General features: G+C 38.8%; 4 protein-coding genes, 2 long non-coding RNA genes and 1 pseudogene across 17 annotated transcripts in view; 4 read left to right on the top strand and 3 right to left on the bottom strand.

The window, feature by feature from the left end:
• LOC124336181 overlaps positions 1 to 20857 on the bottom strand; it is a 455543-nt gene that overhangs the window by 2572 nt on the left and 432114 nt on the right. The window contains exons 1-2 of one of the 2 annotated variants that reach the window (XM_046789880.1): positions 319 to 569; positions 36 to 165 (exon numbers count right to left, since the gene is read on the bottom strand). The exons of the other annotated variant lie outside the window; for it this stretch is intronic. Of the exons in view, the coding sequence (XP_046645836.1) occupies positions 36 to 165; positions 319 to 417 (229 nt within the window). The 5' untranslated portion in view covers positions 418 to 569. Of the gene's footprint in view, positions 1 to 35; positions 166 to 318; positions 570 to 20857 lie in introns of those variants that run through there. 2 annotated transcript variants of the gene reach the window in all.
• LOC124336700 overlaps positions 1 to 20857 on the top strand; it is a 580524-nt gene that overhangs the window by 224979 nt on the left and 334688 nt on the right. The window lies entirely within an intron of this gene.
• On the top strand, positions 1188 to 3491 carry LOC124336568. 7 transcript variants are annotated; one of them, XR_006917063.1, is made up of 8 exons: positions 1188 to 1430; positions 1496 to 1766; positions 1835 to 1922; positions 2030 to 2103; positions 2175 to 2509; positions 2577 to 2640; positions 2724 to 2841; positions 2927 to 3491. It is a non-coding gene; the product is annotated as an uncharacterized LOC124336568 (long non-coding RNA). The 7 variants fall into 7 exon arrangements; XR_006917060.1 differs by having other exon boundaries at positions 1835 to 2103; positions 2927 to 2999; positions 3161 to 3490; XR_006917062.1 differs by having other exon boundaries at positions 1835 to 2103; positions 2724 to 2846; positions 2927 to 2999; positions 3161 to 3490.
• Positions 7197 to 11089, bottom strand: LOC124336439 (annotated as a pseudogene).
• Positions 14674 to 16793, top strand: LOC124336575. 5 transcript variants are annotated; one of them, XR_006917072.1, is made up of 10 exons: positions 14674 to 14891; positions 15177 to 15280; positions 15360 to 15478; positions 15638 to 15711; positions 15780 to 15814; positions 15988 to 16043; positions 16118 to 16191; positions 16274 to 16321; positions 16384 to 16586; positions 16655 to 16793. It is a non-coding gene; the product is annotated as an uncharacterized LOC124336575 (long non-coding RNA). The 5 variants fall into 5 exon arrangements; XR_006917075.1 differs by lacking the exon at positions 15780 to 15814 and having other exon boundaries at positions 15185 to 15280; XR_006917074.1 differs by lacking the exon at positions 15780 to 15814 and having other exon boundaries at positions 15177 to 15262; positions 15343 to 15478.
• LOC124336378 lies at positions 16879 to 18560 on the top strand. Its single transcript, XM_046790157.1, has 5 exons — positions 16879 to 16976; positions 17054 to 17185; positions 17263 to 17414; positions 17479 to 17956; positions 18031 to 18560. Coding segments are annotated over exons 1-5 (897 nt in total). The 5' UTR covers positions 16879 to 16975; the 3' UTR covers positions 18165 to 18560.
• Positions 18643 to 19603, bottom strand: LOC124336463 (5'-3' exoribonuclease 2-like). The gene is made up of 3 exons (XM_046790287.1): positions 19519 to 19603; positions 19361 to 19445; positions 18643 to 19269 (listed from the first exon to the last, which is right to left on the bottom strand). The coding sequence occupies exons 1-3, from the start codon at positions 19525 to 19527 to the stop codon at positions 18725 to 18727; spliced, it is 639 nt and encodes a 212-aa protein (XP_046646243.1). The 5' UTR covers positions 19528 to 19603; the 3' UTR covers positions 18643 to 18724.

Raw genomic sequence — 20857 nt, 5'->3', positions numbered from 1 at the left:
ATAAAATAATCTAATAATCTAACAAGAGTACTTACCCGTTTTATTCAATCCAGCAAAGGATTGAAAATCTTCGATTACCTTCCTGAAAGATTCAGCTAAAAGGATTGGGGAATGCGAAGAGTTCTGATATCCCAGGTCTAAATAGCCGAATCTCGCCGGGTGTACCTATAACCAACGACGTGAACAAAAAACAATTAAAACATATTCGCAACCACGTCTGGCTTTATAGCGCTTTGTTTATGGCGCAACTGTTGCCAAGTGACTAATAAGAGAGTATAATCAAAGATCGGAAAATCGGATTCACTCCTAAGGACTTACCGTTACTTCGCCGACATCGGTGATTGGAGCAGCGTCGCTACGATTTATCGCCGACAAGTAACACAGGAAACTTAATGTCAACGACATTAGATGCCACATTTTAAGGGTGTAACTAATAACTTAATAATATTAATTATTCCAAAAAGGGAATTGCAAGGAGTACAAGTGCTGGTGTGGATCTTTTCGGACAAAAACCAAGTTAACGTCTGATGACAATTGGCTAGTGGTTGCTAGTTTTTATTTGGCAAGACATGCCATCCGATGTAGAAACGATGAGCAGCGCAGTTTTATTCGCACTGCGCAGGGGAAGTTTATTTTAACTGATAAAGCCCATAATGAATGCAATGCGGTCTTCTTTTGTTAAGCTGTCTATCTCGATAAAAATAAAAATAATATTGACCGACGATTCAGTCGAAAATAAGTTTTCAGGGAATGTCACGCGTGATAAGACGGCTAATAAACAGGATTTCCTTAGCCTTCCAGCTTCCTTATCTGTCAGTTATTTTAAATGCTCTGTGAAGTGACTCAACAATTGTTTCAACCTGTGCTGTGAAGGATTTTACTGCCCAGCAAACCAACAATGTTGCTATAATGCTATATGCTGCGTCGACAACCCACAAGTGCGCCTATATCTATTCTTCTATCTGTATTATTTAATATGATATCCCCTCGTTTTCTAATAAAGCTCATCTCACCAACATAACAAACTGCTGTGTGTATGTTACTATGTTTATTGAAAACCGCAACATGAAGGGGCGGGGCTCTGAGAAATTTAAACTCTACCCCTCTTTGCCCAGCTGTTCTTTCATTCCCTTCCTCCACGAACCAACCAACAGCAACGCCATCTTTGTTTACTGCCCTCAGACCGATCAAAGATGTCACTTAACAAATAACAACCTGTGGAATAAAATGTTTCAAAATGTCTAAAATGCCAAAATTGAAAATTGTTTTGTTGATACTGAATAGATAGCCATTCCAAGTCTCACGTAATATACTAATAAAGGATACCAAACCGATGACTAATGGAGGTCGGAATCCTGATCTATTTGAGGATTTGACTATTTGAGGAGATGTGTGCCAACAGTCATTGACGACGCACCTCAATCACGAAGGTATACTTTTTACCATTTTTTTGTAAATTTATTCGCGCTTTGTTAAATTACTGGGGATTTTTCAGTGAAGAAACTGATTCAAGTTGAAGGAAGGAGTAGGGGATGAAAATGCCCAAAATGGCAGAAGTAGATTTCATGTCTTCTCCAGTGGTGATTTCCTCGCTGGTTATAATATTGTTAACGACAAGACAAGGATGGACACCAGTTAATTTTAACTCCTCAAGAAGTCATGTGTAGAAGAAAAACAGAAAAAAATTTAACTCCTCAAGAAGTCATGTGTAGAAGAAAAACAGAAAAACATTTGTGGGAATGAAAAATGCCATGACATTAGGCTAGGTACCAAACATTTTATCCCCATACTTTCAATAAAGAGTTTTAGTTTTGAATGTTTATTCGTTGTTTAGGTTTTCCACATTCACATGCCATGTCATGCAATTAAAGAAAAATGTGAGAAAAAGTTTGATGATCTACGGAAGAAGCCAAATCAAAGGAGTGAGTAAAGGCTTGCCAAAGAAATCAGAAAAAATAATAATGTCCAATAGCTGGGCAAGCTTATGTGGCTTTGAAAAAAAAAAGACGTGACATGTGACTTTGAATAGGGTGGTGTGAAAGCAAAAGAAAAATTTAACTCTCAGATGCTGGCCTTACCATTTACATCAGACTTCTTTCACGGGTACTGTTGTGAATTTTCGTGCACGAGCAATACTCGTTATAAAAATACCTTTTTTCTCTTATTCTTACTAGGGATTTCGCAATTATTCCTCGTAGTACGAATACAAGATTCGACTAGAAAATTTTCACACAAGCTGAATTTAAAGGATTGAACACGATGTCAATGCCCATCAGAGAGCCGCCATTCTCAAAAAGTTGATACCAAGCCATACAAACCATACGAGCGTGCGTAAGGTAGAAAACGTCACTAGCTGGAGAAAAATCTTCGACGGCAGTTCACCCTAAAAAAGAAGCAAAATTATTCGTCACCGAGAAAATTGTATCTGGAAGATTCTACATGGTCAAAAGCCATATTCTCGTCTTCCCCTGGTTGATGGAAATTTTGATCATATTCACAATTTACTCAAGTAAGAACTAAGAATTATGCCAAAAGAAATGTTTTTGTATGCAATTTAAAGTCACCAATATATTTAGATTTACGGTGGACTTAATGAAAAAGCTCCCATTCTCCTCTAATGATTGGAGCTCTGGATTGGAGGTATTAAACGAGTTAAAGTGTGCTGCTTTTCAATATTGCAGGACATTAATGTAATCTTTACTTTTCCTTTACGATCAATTTAGATCAAGTGCAATTTTTTTGCTTGCTATGCCCAAAATAGTCACGAAATTAACCCATGTTGTGAATTATTAGTAACAGATATCGTTATTTCAGAGGAGAGCCTACCTCCTGCAGTACTAGGTGAAGTATGATTCGATCTTGACCTTTTATATTATACGAATTAAAATTAAAACAGCATTCGTGCATTTCCCATTTATTTCGATAGCCAGCCAACTTAAAAAATCCTTCAATCTTGTAAATGTTACGTAGCTTCGTGTCATCTTCGCTGTCTGAAAGTAGTAAGTTTACAAACGCATTATTTCTTAAACATTTTGATTCGTTTTCATTTGAATTATATTCCCCGTACATTTTATGAGTGTTAAAGTTGAGTTTTTTCTGGATAATACTTTTTATGTTTTTTCTGTCCAACTTATACCCTTCACCTTCATGGGCTTCACAGATAGCGTCCAACAGATTGCTGCATGAATAATCATTCCAGCCCACCCTTCCGTTTCTGGATAAGTTTATGATTATGCAATCTTCAGGGTCTCCTGAGTTTACTCGGTTCGGCGTCGGCCCAGTTAGCGTATCATGGATACAGATTTGATCCCGTAGTCTCCCAAACCCACTTACCCTCAATTAGTTCATCAGAACCCGAGGTCCAAAATGCATCTTTGAAATAAATCGTATGAACGTCAATTTAAACGGAAGCGAGTGGCTCTTACTATTTCGAAAAATATACAATTTAACAGGTTTACACGAAACCGCCTGTACAAATTCTTTATTGGCCTTGAATTTAACCTAATCATACTCACTTGATGTACCCCAGACAGCCTGAATGGCCAACTCTTCTTCGTAACTTTCAACCACATACTTCTCTCCGCCATTGTCCGTCCATGATCATGATGGCAAGTAGGCTACTGGCATGTAGACTGCATGTAGACCCCGATAATCCGATATCCGAAAAAACTGAAATATCGATCTGCCACCTGGTGAAACAACGGAATTTAACTTTTGTTAGGGCGGTTTTTCTGAAATTTTTTTATGTAATACCATTATTTATAGGTTCTTAAAGATGTGTGAAAAAAGTTGAAAACAGTGCAAGAAATAGATTAAAAATATCAGATAATAAGTTATTAACTCATTTTATTAATCCACAAATCAAGGTTGTTATTGATGCAAACGGATGACATCCCGTTACAATACGACAAATTTCGGAAAAGTTAATGTAGACGCCAAAAAGGAAAACAATTCAATTCGCTATTAGCAGTATCGAAACGAACTAGTGCTTGTTGTTTTTAGACTTGATCGTAAGATCTGGCTTCATTACGAGGTTATTCGTTGGTGATAAGTCGTGTACTTTAACGCTGTATCCAAAGGAGAACTCGAGGCAGGACATCATATTTTCGAACGTTAATAAAATGGAGCCAGGTTGTGGTAAATTGGTTGGGCTGTATCCCGTTCTTTTCAGAACACTGAAGAATTCTGTTAACGTTAGATGGATGACGTCCAGTGAGTCGGCTGGATTTAGGACCAACTGATCGAAAAGCTCCTTCGTGGTCCCGAATAGATCAAACAGATACAGCGAAGTGGCGAAAACTTTTTTACGAGTTATACGCTTCCCTATCCAATCTTGAACAGCGAATTTGTACAAATTATAGACGACGAACATGTGTGGATGGACACCACACATCTTCGAAATACGAAGACTGGCGAAAAACGCTTGAAATTGGAACATCATCTCTCTGCGACAAAACAACTTCTTCAAATCATCAGTACTTTTGAATTCCGTGACTTCAAAGCAATTTTCTCCCATTTACATTGGGGTAATGTAATCTTCAGAATGGCACTGTCTTCTCGCAAATGCGTGGCTTTATACCAGCTACTCCAGCCATGTTTTTGAACACTGGTGGTATCCCCATAAAAAACACGCAGCGCCGACCAGCTCCAGGACGTCAATGAGTTGCTCTTTATCAGCCTTGCATGGGAGAATCAAACAATCTGGGTTTTCGGTCTTGTCTTCCTTTTTCACGAACTCGATGTCTGGGTACTTCTTCTTGAGGATATGAAAGATCTGGTCTGAAATAGTGGTGTCAGATAGGGCAGGAATGAATACTAATCTCCACTGTTCACTCAACGGGAAGTTGCCAGTTCCTTGTTCGACAAAATACTTCAAGTAAGCCACATTCTGGTTTTCAACATCAAGCAGAAGAGAGTCTATGATGGGCCATCCAGCTTCCTTTTCTTGGGGGGATTACCATGTTCATGACATTCAGGTGTCACATCAGCTTTCTTTTTCGAACCCATGTTCTTCTGTGCTTTGGGTTGGTCAGACCCTCTGTAGTCAGTACTGTTCTGAGAAATTTAAAATTTTAGTACACATATAAGGAAGAATTTCATGCGATAAATACCTGCTAATTTGATGGCAAAATAAAACAAATGCCAGCTAGATGGAAGATCAATTGGAAGCAGTCTTCAAATACCGTGGGAAATGTACTTGATTCTCCTAAATTTTTTTACAAAAACCAAGTTATTTTTTATACAAAATTGGGAGAAAAAAAGGTTTACCTTGTTGATGTTTGAAGAAACAAATATTCAGTAGGAACAAATCCCAGATATGTGGAAGATAAATTGGAAGCAGTCTTCAAAATGGGTGTGAAATGAACTTGATTCTTCTACCAATTTTAGCAAAACTAGGTTAGTAATTGTACTTAATTAGAAAATAGAAGCTTACCGTATTGAAGTAAGAAGAAAACAATTCATAAGTAGAAAAAGTTAAAATTTTACGAAATTTCAACTAAGATTCTTGAGCTCTGATTGACGACGTCTGCCCGGCACAAGTACGAGAAACTTTCTAACGGTTATTTCTGAAGATTACATTGCCTCAACGCAAATGGGAGAAAATTGCGTTTGAAGTCACGGAATTCAAAAGTACTGATGATTTGAAGAATTTGTTTTGTCGCAGAGGGATGATGTTCCAAATTCATGCGTTTTTCGCCAGTCTTCGTATTTCGAAGATGTGTGGTGTCCATCCACACATGTTCGTCGTCTATAATTTGTACAAATTCGCTGTTCAAGATTGGATAGGGAAGCGTATAACTCGTAAAAAAGTTTTCGCCACTTCGCTGTATCTGTTTGATCTATTCGGGACCACGAAGGAGTTTTTCGATCAGTTGGTCCTAAATCCAGCCGACTCACTGGACGTCATCCATCTAACGTTAACAGAATTCTTCAGTGTTCTGAAAAGAACGGGATACAGCCCAACCAATTTACCACAACCTGGCTCCATTTTATTAACGTTCGAAAATATGATGTCCTGCCTCGAGTTCTCCTTTGGATACAGCGTTAAAGTACACGACTTATCACCAACGAATAACCTCGTAATGAATCTGGGTTTTTGGTCTTTTCTTCCTTTTTCACAAGGTTGATGCCTGGGTACTTTCTCTTGAGAATATCAATGATCTGGTCTGAAATAGTGGTGTCAGATAGGGCAGGAATGAATACTAATCTCCACTGTTCACTCAACGGGAAGTTGCCAGTTCCTTGTTCGACAAAATACTTCAAGTAAGCCACATTCTGGTTTTCAACATCAAGCAGAAGAGAGTCTATGGGCCCATCCAGCTTCCTTTTCTTGGGGGGATTACCATGTTCATGACATTCAGGTGTCACATCAGCTTTCTTTTTCGAACCCATGTTCTTCTGTGCTTTGGGTTGGTCAGACCCTCTGTAGTCAGTACTGTTCTGAGAAATTTAAATTTTAGTACACATATAAGGAAGAATTTCATGCGATAAATACCTGCTAATTTGATGGCAAAATAAAACAAATGCCAGCTAGATGGAAGATCAATTGGAAGCAGTCTTCAAATACCGTGGGAAATGTACTTGATTCTCCTAAATTTTTTTACAAAAACCAAGTTATTTTTTATACAAAATTGGGAGAAAAAAAGGTTTACCTTGTTGATGTTTGAAGAAACAAATATTCAGTAGGAACAAATCCCAGATAAGTGGAAGATAAATTGGAAGCAGTCTTCAAAATGGGTGTGAAATGAACTTGATTCTTCTATTAATTTTAGCAAAACTAGGTTAGTAATTGTACTAAATAATTAGAAAATAGAGGCTTACCGTATTGAAGTAAGAGAAAACAATGCATAAGTAGAAAAAGTTAAAATTTTACGAAATTTCAACTAAGATTCTTGAGCTCTGATTGACGACGTCTGCCCGGCACAAGTACAGTACGAAAAACAAAAACTTTCTAACGGTTTTTTCCTCGTGCTGTAAATCGCAATGAAGTCCCCCTGGTGGCTGAATTTGAATTTCAAATTTTAACCGTTGCCAAATTATTTATTATTTAGAAATTATGTATGTTTTTAATTTAATTTTTCAATTTTTCAATTTATATTTGTTTTTACTAGGTGAAGTATGATTCGATCTTGACTTTTTATATTATACGAATTGAAATTAAAATTGCATTTCCCATTTCTTTTCCGATAGCCAGCCAACTTAGAAAATCCTTCGATCTTGTAAATGTTACTACAAGCTTCGTGTCATCTTCGCTGTCTGAAAGTAGTAAGTTTACAAACGCATTATTTCTTAAACATTTTGATTCGTTTTCATTTGAATTATATTCCCCGTACATTTTATGAGTGATAAAGTTGAGTTTTTTCTGGATAATATTTTTTATGCTTTTTCTGTCCGAACTCCAACGTATACCCACTAGCAATTGTTTCGTCTCGATCGATTGCGGTTTTTGTTTCCTCTAACTTTCTAATGGCGAGTTTCCCGGCGCATTTCTAGTTTTTGTGGTCCATGTTTTCGTTGCAAAAAGGATTTGCAGTTTTGGTCCAATCATCTAAATTCTCCAGTTGATAATCCAATTTTATTTCACCTGCTCTTCCTTTTATGCTTTTACCGATGGAGTAGCGAATTTTTTCTCCAGCAATGCACAACCGTAACAGTGAAAATATTTTTTATGCATTTACAGTAAGAATTCCTTCTTTCTCATTTTGTAATTGATAACGGATTGGTTTTTTTTTTGTTGGCATGAAGAAGATTTTTTCTTTTTAATGCCCAATTTGTACATAACAGTCACACGCAGTCACATTTATGTTGAGAAACTTCCTTCCCTTAATCAAGTAGAATCGAAAGAATTTATTTCCATTCACCTTTTCACATCCAATTAAAAATTCATTTTCGTGTGGAATGTCAGTCGGTTATCATTTTGTGCATTTCGGATGAAAACCACTTAAAGGGATGCTACAATTTCCTCCTCCAACAGGAAACCGGTGAAATGGGTGTGGTGGTCACTGTCGTCAATCATCCTCACCCCTGATTTAATGCTAATTTCCAACCAGAGTCGATCGCCTTTATTCAATTTCAGCGTCGACTGGAAGGTCAACGGAGTTCGTTGATTATCGATGGTGTTTGCCTCTTCAACGTAACCCAATCCGATTCGATTCCCATTCACACGAAAAAAAACTCCTAACCAAACTTTAGACGATGAAGCCGGAAATATCGCCTGTCCCGTGAATGAAAAGAAATAAATTCCCTTGCGGGGTGCCGTGAATGTTCCTGACGTCAAATCCATAGCGTTTCCTTCGTTCACCACCGCCAAATCGAAAGGAATCGGAGTGTCAAGTGTAGAAAATTTTGATTCTCTCTGTACGTAGAAATGAACGGGCGCTGATTTGACATCGGCGTATCCGATTCTTCTCTGCAAATCTGCAAATAAAAGAATTAGACCGAGGGGTTGTCAACTCGATCCGAAGGTGTACGGATCTTAAATCCAAAAATCATTTTTTTCAGATTTTTGGGATTTTTTCAGATTTTTTCAGATTTTTTCAGATTTTTTCAGATTGCTATAAAGTCTTATTTTACCAGATGGAACACCCATTGATTGACGTGGCTTTACTTTACAGATAATTGTCCAGCGTTGGACAATTTCTTTGCAAACCTCTGACAAAATTTGGAATGTAACTTTGTGCCCAGGTGAAAGTTTGAACTTGGACGGGCACCGTGAAAAGATAGATCCAAATATTTGTAGTTTTTCTTCTTTATTCATAATTTCGAGAACATCAGGAACACCAAGTACATCTCGGATGTACTCTTCAATCATGACACTTGACTCATTTACTTTAGCCAACGCACGAATTTCACTAAAATTGAGATCGTTAAGTATTTTTTAATACTTTCAGGTACAATGACCTTGTTTTCTTTTAACAATTCCCATGTATCGTCATCCTCTCTAGAAATACCAGAATTTATAGAAGTCATTTTTCCCATCAAAAATTCCTAGCATGGCACTGACAGCAGACAGACCAAGAGACAGACAGAAGCCCAGGGGAATTATTAACACAGTAAGGGGAATTAGAATCGATAACGAAAAAAATCGATTCTTGTAAAATTTTGTCGATTTATTAAACCAAAATTCTTGGAATTTTGGGATTTTTGGGATTTTTTGATTTTTTGATTTTTGGGGATTTTTTAGGGATTTTTTTGAAAAAATCCGAGGGTGTACGAGGATTTTTTTTGAGTTGACAACCCCTCGAATTAGACCAGGAAATGTGAACACGCAGTTGTACCACCCATCGTGCCGTAGTCGTCGTACCATTTCCATTAGGATAAAAGTTGCAGCAAACAGTCTCCATCTTCTTCGATCCTTTCACTAAAAAGAATCCGCGCTCAGTTTATGCCCTATTCGCTGCAGATCTGAACATGAGGCTGGCATTTGACCAATGTCAACTATTTCACTCAATCTGGCTAATTGAGGAATAGAATTAAAAAAATTTAAAATATGGAATACTATTTAATAACAATTAAATACCATTTAATTTTGCCGACAATTCTTCAACGATTATCTTCGTTTCTATTAATTCGTTTTTCGTCATTTTTAAATTTTCCAAACTCACTGAAAACCCAACCGTATGTTAAACAAGGAAAGATCTCTCCCAGTAATTAACCAAATTACCTGCCAGATTTTCTTCCGCAACTTTGATTTTATCTGCCAATACGTGTGAATCCTTTTTAGTTTCTGAAATGGAAAACAAATTACTTTGGTTTACTCTTGGCGGGGGTTGGCAACTCACAACTTGGGTGTACGAAGATTCGGGATTCTAGAGAGATTCTAGAGATTCCGAAAGATTCTATGAGAGGAGAGATAGGGAGATTCTGGCCAGGGCGGACCAGGGTGTACGAAGATTCTGGGGAGTTGCCAACCCCCCATACCATCGTTAAATTGAGGTTTGAAATCAAGTTGCAAATGTTCAAATTGTTTGGGATTGATGCGCATTTCAGTCTTCACTCGATCGCAATGTTCCCGTGTCGGGCAGATCAAGGTAAACCTGAGTGATGGCTTGTTGTCATTCAAAACCCACTCATTGTTCAATGAGAAATCAGCAGATTGTACTTTGCTTGTCAACCTGGCACTGTTGAAAGGAAGGACTTGCACTTGACTGAGCTCGATTTCTTGACTGAGGAATTGCTTGAGGTGTTCGGCCACTTTTTTTCTGACGTCTTGATTCCAAATTGAAAAACTGACGCTGAGAATTCCCGGAGTGGCCGTTGGATCGTGAATAGAAACGACATTCAGGTGACTTAGCAGAGCGATTGGCGAGAAGAAATAGATTTTTTTGTGGCCTGAAGTTGTTTGACTATCGTAAATACTGACATTTACCGAGCCGTACTGCATGGAGGAAATTTTAATTGGCAGCGGTTTATCTTCGCGAATATCAGATGAGGTGGGATCAGCTCACAGGGTCAGATAATTTTAATTCTGAGGAAGCGAAACTTGTCAGAAAAAGGATCGTCGCCACTACCAGTTTCAATGACAACAAAACATCCATCTATAAATTTTCGAAACATCATCTCAATATTGTTTACAAGGATTATTTGTTAATTAATTATTTTCTCGATAATTATGCATAATTGTATTGGTTTTTCTTTAATTTTTACCTTTGAAATAGAACGTCGATCTTTTTTCGGCGTGATTCGGTGAAGAGTAGCTGAGGATGTGACGGCATGCACTCAAGGTGAAATCTACTGCCACGAAATTCTAGCTGGTCTCTTTCTTGCAGCATGGTAGATAATTCGTAATCACGGCCACTCGCCAGCGCTTGAGGAAATGAAACATCCAGGCCATAGCCTCGCCTACCTACCCACTGATCAACCTCAACCACCCAACGCTAGAGCTGTCCTGTACCAGAAAATTAACATACACGTTATTAACCTTGCAGAAACGTAAAACCAAATTACCATAAACTAAATTCTCATCAGGGCTGTTGAAGTATTTTATTCATACGCATCAAGAACAGATACGCAAAAAATTCGATTTGAATTCCCAACTTCTTTTTCTATGATTTTGTTTTCTTTTGTTCTGCGTGAAGATAATTTATTTATGAAAATTAATGCATTTTTTTTTCCAGATGCTCAGGATTCGGACAAATTTGTCACTAAAGGCGACTAAAGGCGCGTCTGGATTCAAGTTTCCCATCTTTTGTGTGTTCAAGGTTCAGCAACTCGAATTGGATACAGCTCAAAGACGAAAATTGGAAGTGAAAGTCTCTCAGATATGGGCCCATCTGAGGAAATGAAGGAGGACACTTTTTGTTTCACTCATTTTTCGATTTTTTTTGGCGAGTAGAGAGGTCAGCCTGCGCGCTTTTTAGAAAAAGGCTGTAGGCTAAAGAAATTGATTTACTTTCCAGACCAAGACAAAGTAAAACTTGGTGAAAATCGGAAAAAACACCCTTTTAACATTCCAGACTGCCTCGTTTCAAGGTGAGACGTAGCCTAGAGTGCTTAAAGAGTGTTTTTTTCCGATTTTCAGCAAATTTCTTCTTTTTCTTGCTCTGGAAGGTGCATCATTTTCCTCAACCTACAGCCGTTTTCCAAAAACAAAGAATTGCATTTTTCTGACCAGCCGCTAGATGGTTTTGGACAGTAAAATCGCTGTCCCAATTTCTGTGCAGGATACACTTATTTTTAATGAAAATTGATTAAATCAATGAAAGAAAGCTTGCTTCCTTGAGATTTAACCTTAACCTAGAATACGAAATTCGAATGATGAACTATTGAGTTATCATAACTTGTTTTGCTCTTTCTTTATTGATCTCACTCTAGGGTGGGATCTGCAGACCTGTATTCTGTTGGATCTGAGACCCAACCCACCATCCGACAGGTGAAAAGGTTCCATCACCATCTCGATTCGTCAAGACGATATAACGGACAAACTCGTCGATATTGTCAAGGCTAACTATGAGTTGGAACTTGCCATACGTTTTGGCCAAAAATGATAAAATATTTTCTCTTAAGATTATTTATTCCCTATGTTATACTAATGCTTCCACTCAGGAGTGTCCTCATCATTGATGAGGATCAAACTGAGGACCTTCATCGTGTGAAGCCGACGTGATAACCTCTACACTATGGAAACCCTACAATAATTCTAAATAAATCTACTCCAGTCTCACAACGGTACAATGATGATCAACCTCTCAAAAAATTACGCCTGATCCCAATCTGCGTATCGACCAAGTTGGCGTACCACGAATCATTACTCAAAACATGACCCTCCCTGAAATTGTGACGCCATTCACCATTGCAGAGTTGCAAGAATTGGTCCAGCGAGGTGATTTTGAAGCAAAATACCTCATTCGAGAAAACGGCGACCGTTTTGATCTGAAATATGTTAAGAAGTACCCTGTTATTAAGTTGGGTGACAAAGTTGAAAGAAACATTCGCGATGGCCATCTCGTCGATTCTTAATCGGCAACCTTCGTTGCGGAAAGAGGATATGATGGGACATTATGTTAAAGTGCTCCCCTGATCAACGATTCGTATCAATCCTAGCGTTGCGGTGGGAGACACAAAGGCGTGCTGGGATTTACTTGCTAAACTGTTCGAACTCCCGTTTTTCGAGCTACTCAAACTCACAGCCCCGTACTCTCTGCTAGTGCATCCGAGCAGAGAGATGGCAGCCGCAAAGAGTAGGCAAATTCAGGATTTACCACCGGACCTTCAGAAGGAACTGAAGGAGAGCGAGGATACCTTGCGGCACCACGCAAACCTCGTAGAGTCGCAAAAGGCGGTGGCCAAGCAGGCAGCCAAAAGGAAGCTGTTGGTATTCCAGCAGGCCAAGTTCGCAGTTAAGGAGGCTAAGCTTGAGCGCGAACTCCAGGCGCTCGAGATTAAATGCCGCAGAACCGAGGAGACCCCAGTTCACTGTAACTGGGCTCAGGTCCCACGAGCCTACGCAGGGGTTAGTGGTATTGCACGGCAGACCGCCTCGGTTTCAGTAGCCACGAGCCGGCAGGAACTCGTCAAGGCGGCTTATTACAAGGATTTGCAATTTTTCGAAAAGCAATCGAGAAGGAAATGAACACTGTTTTTCAATACTACGACCTTTACGCCAACTATCGTCATCTGGTTCTCCTTTGTGACGTCATGACTGCCAAGGGTGATTTGATGCCCTTTAAAAATCGACAGACAGGTATATTCAATCTGTTTTTATCGCATTTCTCTAATCGATTTCTTTAATTGGTTTTATATTGTATTGTTTTTCCAGCTTAGCCTCCGGTTAAGGAGGCTAAGCTTGAGCGCGAACGCCAGGCGCTCGAGATTAAACGCCGTAGAACCGAAGAGGTCAGTTCACTGTTACTGGGCTCAGGTCCCACGAGCCTACGCATGGGTTAGTGGTATTGCACGGCAGACCGCCTCGGTTCCAGTACTAGCCACGAGCTGGCAGGAACTCGTCAAGGCGGCTTATTACAAGGATTTGCAATTTTTCGAAAAGCAATCGAGAAGGAAATTAACACTGTTTTTCAATACTACGCCTTTACGCCAACTATCGTCATCTGGTTCTCCTTTGTGACGTCATGACTATCAAGGGTGATTCCATTTAACAGCATCGACAGACAGGTATATTCAATCTGTTTTTATCGCATTTCTCTAATCGATTTCTTTAATCGGTTTTATATTGTATTGTTTTTCTAGGATACTGGTGCCGAAAAGTGCAAACAGGAGATTGTTATATTCCAATTAGTTTTGGCACTGTATTGGGTACAGGGCCCTTCCTCCCCTCAATTTATTATTAATATTCGTTCACGGGCTCACACACCCACTCTCACATACAATTATTTTCATAAATAGGTTTCATAAAATTGTAATAACAAATAAAGTCACAATTAAAGAAAAAGCGAAAAATGTATTTTTTTTTCAGTTTACGGCAAAATAACAATTTAAAGAGAAATTAAAATTTAAATATCTCCTAAACTATTAAAGCGATAATTCTGAAAATTTCAGAATCACTTTTTTTGGCCTATCTTTACCCAACCCCCAAAAATGAATAGAATCCCAATTTTGACGGCGCCATATATCGATCGGCAGATTTCGCGTGCCTGATGTCGCTGTGTAGGCTAATTCATCATGTTAAATAATTAGTTGTAAGTAATTAGTAGGGTATACTGTGCACATAAAGTGAACATATATTTAACTCTGATTCAATTGTTCTTTCCTTTGTTTGGCGCAGTAAAAGTTATCTATTCGTGAGCAGACGTCAGTTGTTTGTTGTTGTTGCCGAGACACCAAGCAAAAATGTATTTATTCTTAGGTCACGCCTATTGCACCTCACCGGTGAGGTACTCCAATGCCCAATACTGGCTATTGCACCTCACCGCGGCGTTGCCAAGTTTTAATATTTTTTCAAAATTTATTTTTCGCCTGCCAAATTATTTGTCACCTCGTTTAAACTTTTTGCCTCTTTCTTCGCAATTGCCTCGTTCAATTGGATTCGCAATTTCTCGTTAATCAATTGGTTTGATTAACTATGCTTATTTGTTATTTAATATTTATGGTGTGCATAAAGGAAGAGGGAATGATAGAAAAAAGGAAAACACAATAAGAACGAGGCAATTGCGAAGAAAGAGGCAAAAAGTTTAAGAACGAGGCAATTGCGAACACAATAACAAGTTAGGCAAACGAAAAAATACACAAATAATTTTGCAGACGAAAAATAATTTTTGAAAAATATTAAAACTTGGCAACGCCGCGGTGAGGTGCAATAGATTTTACCTTATTGTTATTGCTAAAGTGTATTTCTACATTTTCCACAAAATTCAAAAGTTAATTTCTGTTTTCTGTTTTGTTTCATAGTTTTGTTCACAGTTACTTACTTGCTATGCTAAACATTTCATTTTCATGTAAGTTATCACATTAGTAGTCAGTTTGCAATTTTTACCCCCACAACACAATTCTGTGGATATTATCAACAGCTAAATGTGTATTTTTTCAAGTATGAGAATTAAGATTTGCATTAGTATAGAAACATTTATATTGAGAGCTAACGGAAAGCATCCATGATTGAGTATTTTGTGAGTGGAAGAAGTATTAATCTAAAATTTTTTATGAATGTATTCGTTTTTTTCTAGCATTATATTCCAAGATGAATATTGATTCTCACTTATTTTGTGTAATCTGAATTATAGAACCCAAGATAAATGCATCACTGACAACCTGCAGCAGAATGTAAGCACAGTTTAAATTGGCTAGGAAGAAGCAGGACAATATTAAGGTGAAGCGGTCACGTAGAGTGAGTGCATTAAACAACCCCTTTTTATTATTAAACATAAAACCATAATTTCATTAAAACAGATACCATTATCCATTAGGGGAAAAACTTGTCGAGTCTGTTGCAGAAAAAGGGCATGGTATAGGCGATCGTATGAAAACTGATCGTTGAAATTCTCTACAAGAGAGGCGATTATATAGCCTACAGCTGCAGTTCACGGTACGTTAGACTTGCCATTCCTATACGTTTATTGACTTGTTGGTGTTCTTTATTATCAGTTGATTAGGTGTTGGCTCTCGAAATTCCTCTGATATTGCGATTTTTTTACTACTAGTCCTGATACGGACATTTTCGTAACCCCTTAATGTTTTTGTGTAGTGCGCCAGCGTTTACATCAGAGGAAAATGCATCCGACATTGAAGATCGCCAAATCTTCCCAACCAATTTAGCCGGTAATAAAACGGGTTCTCTTTTATATTTGGTCAATCACCCCAGCTGAACTCTTTCAACTCGGATGTAGATTGAATTGCACTTGGAGGTACACGATAAGCGTACGTAAGTGACACCACTGCTGTAAGATAGTACTGTAAGAACTTTTTCGACGATAAGATGACAAAAGTTTTACTTCTTTCTGTTTGGCTAATGTTACAACTGAGTCAGTCATTTAGTAGCGAAGAAGAACTTAACAGACAAGATTCAGATGAGTATATTTTGTTAATGCGTTTTAGATTCTTGCCTTTTCCGTGGAACGCATTTTACTATTAGCCGAGAGCTCCAGTTCTAGGTATTCGTTTTGAATTTTCTGATTCAATTCTTATTAACAATATGTTTGTGGACTTGTTGGTCTGATTATTCCAGCTCATACGAATAAGGTCGAACTATCAACAGGCAGCAGTCCATCGCCAATAATACTGTGGCAGCACCCAATGAAAGTGAGTAGAGTTTATTTCATTTCAAATACCATTTTACGAAGCTAAAATAATAATCTAACAATAATTGTGTTTGCGTATTAAGATGTTGAAGAAGAAAACAATCAGCCATCAGAAGGCCGTTTGTCCCTCGGTAGTTTAGACTTTAGGTACGTTCAATACCGGTATTTTCAATAATCGATTTTTACCCGGAAGTACATGGAGACCCTTCGGCGGCCTGGCTAATCGAATTTCAATTACCTACAACCCTAATATGGGAAATTCTTTCGAGACCTTTGATTCCTGTACTTCACCTTGTCCCAGTGGTGATGCGGGAATCTGTGTACCAGGATCCGTTTGTTCCCTTTTTGGTGGTCGGCCAAGTGAGTCTTGCCCTTTAGGCAAAATTTGTTGCATCAGTAAGAATACCAGTAATTTTTCTTTTCCGCTTTCATATTTTGTGTTTCTAATTCTTCCCCTTTGATAGATACGGTCAACAAATGTCACACTCAATAACACGTATTGGCATTCTCCAACCACGCCCATATCTGATTACTCAACTTGCGCACTGACCGTGAGAACAGATTACAAGCTCGCGGAACAAATGAAAAACCCAATTTGTCAAATTCGGCAAGTCCTTTTTGATTTCGCTTTCCTGAAAAAAAAAATCCAATTACTAATATAATTTTACCATTAGTTTGGATTTTGTATCATTCAATACCACCCAGCCGACAGCTGGAACGTGCACGGACACTTTTCAAGTTTGTGGGGTCACAACAGTGGCACCCATTATTTGTGGTGACAGCACAGTAAGCACAGATATTAATAAAATGTTACTTTAAATACTTACGAACGAATTTTATTATATCACCTTTTATTATTTCAGTGTACCTCGACCTTCCATCGTCGGTCCTTACTCCCAGCAATGTCCAGCTCATGTTCAGTTTTGGAGCTGTGACAGCTACCCGTTCATGGAACATCAAAATTGCGATGCTCCCCTGTGGCGCCTCCTACCTCGGTAAACCAGCATTCATTCAATTAATCAAACAAAATTGCAATTGCTGTTGATTAATTCTATTTATTTGGTTGCTATAGCTCCCGTGGATTGTCTTCAGTATTTCACTGATCCTACTGGAAGAGTCATGTCTTTTAATTGGCAAGGCGTCGCTGTTAGTGCCACCCGTCAAATAAACAACCAACATTACAACATCTGCTTCAGAACTGAGCTTGTCTCATTAAAATTAAAGGTTATTATTTACTAAGCACAAATTTACCAATTTTCATATTCAAATTTTGTTTTATTTGATTGAGGTGAGACAGAGAGCGGCCCAGATGTGCTTTTCAGTCTGCTCGGTTTTGAACGGGGACGCATTTTCTATTACTACACCCACCAGCACTGCTGCCGCTCTTGCCGCCATTGCTGTTACTACAGCCACAGCAAATCTCGCAGCTGCCCAAGCTCATCTAGCCGTTACCCAGGCCGGTATTAATCCACTTGTTCCAACAACAGCCCAGTACCTGGCCGTTATCAATGCAAACACCGCCGTGAGAGACAGTCAAGCCGCCCTTTCAGCTGCCCAAACTACTTTCGCTACAGCGACTGCTACGGCCGCTTCTCACTCTGGTGTGGGCATAAGTGCGGTGAATGAAGTTAACATGGCCACCTGCCTTTATGATTTTCTTGTCATCGCCGGTGCCCGAGATGCTGCTAATGATGAAGCCGATCGTTACTGTGGGAACGCCCTGAATCCAGCCGCTAACCCTTTGACGACAAACGTCCAAGTTTGTAGTAAGTTTGACGTTGTTAGATTTGTTTGACAGTGAAATAATAATTTGAAAGATGAGAGATATTATTTTATTCAGCTTTGATTAAGCCGTTCAAGATCAGTTACGGGACGGATGGGACGGAAGGCGCGGTGGTTACCGGAACGAATATTCTTCCGGCACCAGCTGATACACACAACACTGGATTCTGCTTGGATTATCAAGAGAAGTAGACTGTCGACAGTGATACGATTTCATTTTGGTCTTTATAACTTGATACAGTAATTAATATTTATCTGTTATTAACGAGACGATTCCAAAGAGGTTCTGGTTTTCTGTCTCAATTTCGTAGTGGATGTGATCTAATTACTATTCGTACTTTTGGTCGACTTTGAATAATAATAAGCAACATTTGACTTTGAGATTTGGATTTTAACATTTCTGTCTTGTTAAACTCTTTTTTACGTAAAACACCAAATAACCGTGCGACCCAGTTTCTTTAATACTTTAATGCATGAAATGTTAGCTAGTTGTTGTAGTTTTTAGAATTTTAGTGCCGCAAAAAATAAATCAAATAAAATGCGGTTATACGTTTAATCTTTTTCTAGGTGAGGCAAGTCGGAATCAATGGTACCCCTTAGAAATGAGATTATACATTGCAGAATGCCGATGCATAATATTAGTGGCAACACAAATGGACTACAATGAAAATCTGCAATCGTAAGTAGTATATTTCCCAAAAGAATACATTTTGTCAATATTCATTGAAGATTTCTAGGATAAATTGAGAGTTCTAATAACCTCCAGCAGACTGAGGAGGGGCGCCATAAGAGGCCATTGGGGCTGGCTGGTGAGATTGCGCCATAGGAGGAGCATATCCTCCGAAAGAAGACATTGCTGGGATCGGCTGTTGATAGGATTGGGCAGCTGGAGCTGGCTGATGATAAGATTGCGCCATCGGAGCAGGAGCATGATGACCCCCGCTCGATCCTCCATAGCCCCCAGCTTGGCTATGTCCCCCTCCATACGGAGATGTTGGAATCGGCTGCGGATGCGATTGAGCAGGTGCTGAATGAACATGAATGTGGACTGGCGCACCTCCTGAAGATCCTTCGTAACCATGGCCTCCAGCTGATGGCCCGTGACTTCCGCCGTAGTTTCCACCTCCTCCACCGTAAGAAGGAGCGGGAGCAGGAACTGGTCTAGGCGCTGGTGGGCGATGGACAGGTGGTCGTGAATAGACCATCACCGGCTGTGGTGCGGGAACGTAAATGATTTGCTGAGGAGCAGCGCCGTATCCCCCGCCACCGTGACTCATACCTCCGCCGTAGCCTCCGCCTAATTAAAAATTTTCAAAGATTGTAATTTGAATAAATAGTCTAACTTTATGCAAATCAATTCTTGTGTGAAAGGGCAGTTTTAGACCAACCTCGTCCTTTTCCTTTGGTCGCATCAGTGCCATGGACTAGCGCTAAGCCGAGCAGCACAAAACATTTAAACGAAATCATATCAACCTACATTTCAAAACATAAATACAATGTAAGTTTTATAGCATTGAGAATATCAGTATAGTTAATGTGTTAGTACCTTAACCATGCTGAAAGAGTAGTTTACTAATAACTGACACCGAGAACGATGGTCAACTGTGCTTTGAAATCGTCAGCACCGTTCGTTTTTATACCGTTTGCTCAGTTGAATTTCCCTTGCTTTCAAGAGAAAGTAAGCATTTTGTAGACTCATGTGAAACTGTAGACTTCATTCTGTAAATTCATTTCGGTTTAACTTAAGTAGCCTGACGATTATTGTTGTACTTTAAAAATTCTATTCGGGACGTCAAGGGTAAACCTTTCCCTTTTCAACATGGTAGTTTTTAATAAAGAACATTTAGGGGGAAAAACCCATCGGGGAAAACCTATGGGAAACCTTTTTCATCCAGCTTTAATAAAAAGAATAGCTCCTTTCAGAACAAATTGGCGATTTCTGTAAGACGTTCCAGGGCCAACGCTACGCATGAGTGAAAGTGAGACATACTGAGCGAAGCGAATCTTTCTCTTTCGTGCTGACGTGTTCACAATCAGACTTTATTTGCTGCTTTGGCTTTTTGCAATAGAGATGCGGACTTGCGAATGCGGAGGAAGTTTTTATTGCATAACAGGAAATGGCAATGTTGCGCGTTTCTTTCAAGAATCAAGATGGAGTACGAGAGTCGACAACAAGTGACAGGTTCCTGTTCGTCATAGATTCAGAGAAGTCTTGTTTCAATAATTTAATTTCTCTTTGTTTTCACATCCTTTTTTTTTGTAAAATCTTGCCAATTTAAGTTCTGTAAAATTTATATCAATGTAAGATCTAAGACATCTCAGGTCTCAGCCGTTCCTGTGTCCAATTCAAGAGTCTGTGACATTCTATGCAAGGTTAAAGATTCATCCATTTCACAGCTGTTTGCTTGAATTGCAGTTTTCTCTGAGGCAATGAACAAAATAAGATTTGCTACATAGTTATTCTCCATATTTTCACGATTCTTTCTAATGTATCATTGCATGTGGAGTAACTGAAGTGATTAGTTACTTTTTATTTGTAGGTGAATCTTGAAACTTGGTGATTGCAGGCACCTTTAAAAATATGGAACTTCAGCCTATCTAGCACTTGCATCCAATCCCATCTGTAAGCTGCAATGGAATTCTCACTTACCTTTGCTGCCGACTTCATTCACTAATTGAATGCCAGTAAGTTGATAATCTTCAACAGACTAGATTTGAACTTTAATGTGTTAAGTTAGAAGGTGAAACTTAAGAAGTGTTACCAACAAAGTTCTGCTTTCATTGTCTAGTTTTAACTAGAGTTTATCAACATTCTGGGATTTCAACAAGTTAACAGACTCTTTCCTTTGATAGTTGTGGATTTTGTAATGGGATAATTGGTGTAC

Source organism: Daphnia pulicaria, chromosome 4 (assembly GCF_021234035.1).
Source record: "Daphnia pulicaria isolate SC F1-1A chromosome 4, SC_F0-13Bv2, whole genome shotgun sequence".
NCBI lineage: Eukaryota > Metazoa > Arthropoda > Branchiopoda > Diplostraca > Daphniidae > Daphnia > Daphnia pulicaria.
The sequence above is the reverse complement of the archived record's forward strand: the minus strand, read 5'-3'. Positions and strand labels throughout refer to the sequence as shown.

Excerpts from the sequence above, each read along its gene's own strand:
- LOC124336378 (XM_046790157.1), top strand. Across the intron at positions 17,186-17,262 it reads CTGTGGCGCCTCCTACCTCG|CTCCCGTGGATTGTCTTCAG; the intron begins GTAAACCAGCAT and ends TGGTTGCTATAG. Across the intron at positions 17,415-17,478 it reads TTGTCTCATTAAAATTAAAG|GTGAGACAGAGAGCGGCCCA; the intron begins GTTATTATTTAC and ends TATTTGATTGAG.
- LOC124336463 (XM_046790287.1), bottom strand. Across the intron at positions 19,270-19,360 it reads GACCAAAGGAAAAGGACGAG|GCGGAGGCTACGGCGGAGGT; the intron begins GTTGGTCTAAAA and ends ATTTTTAATTAG.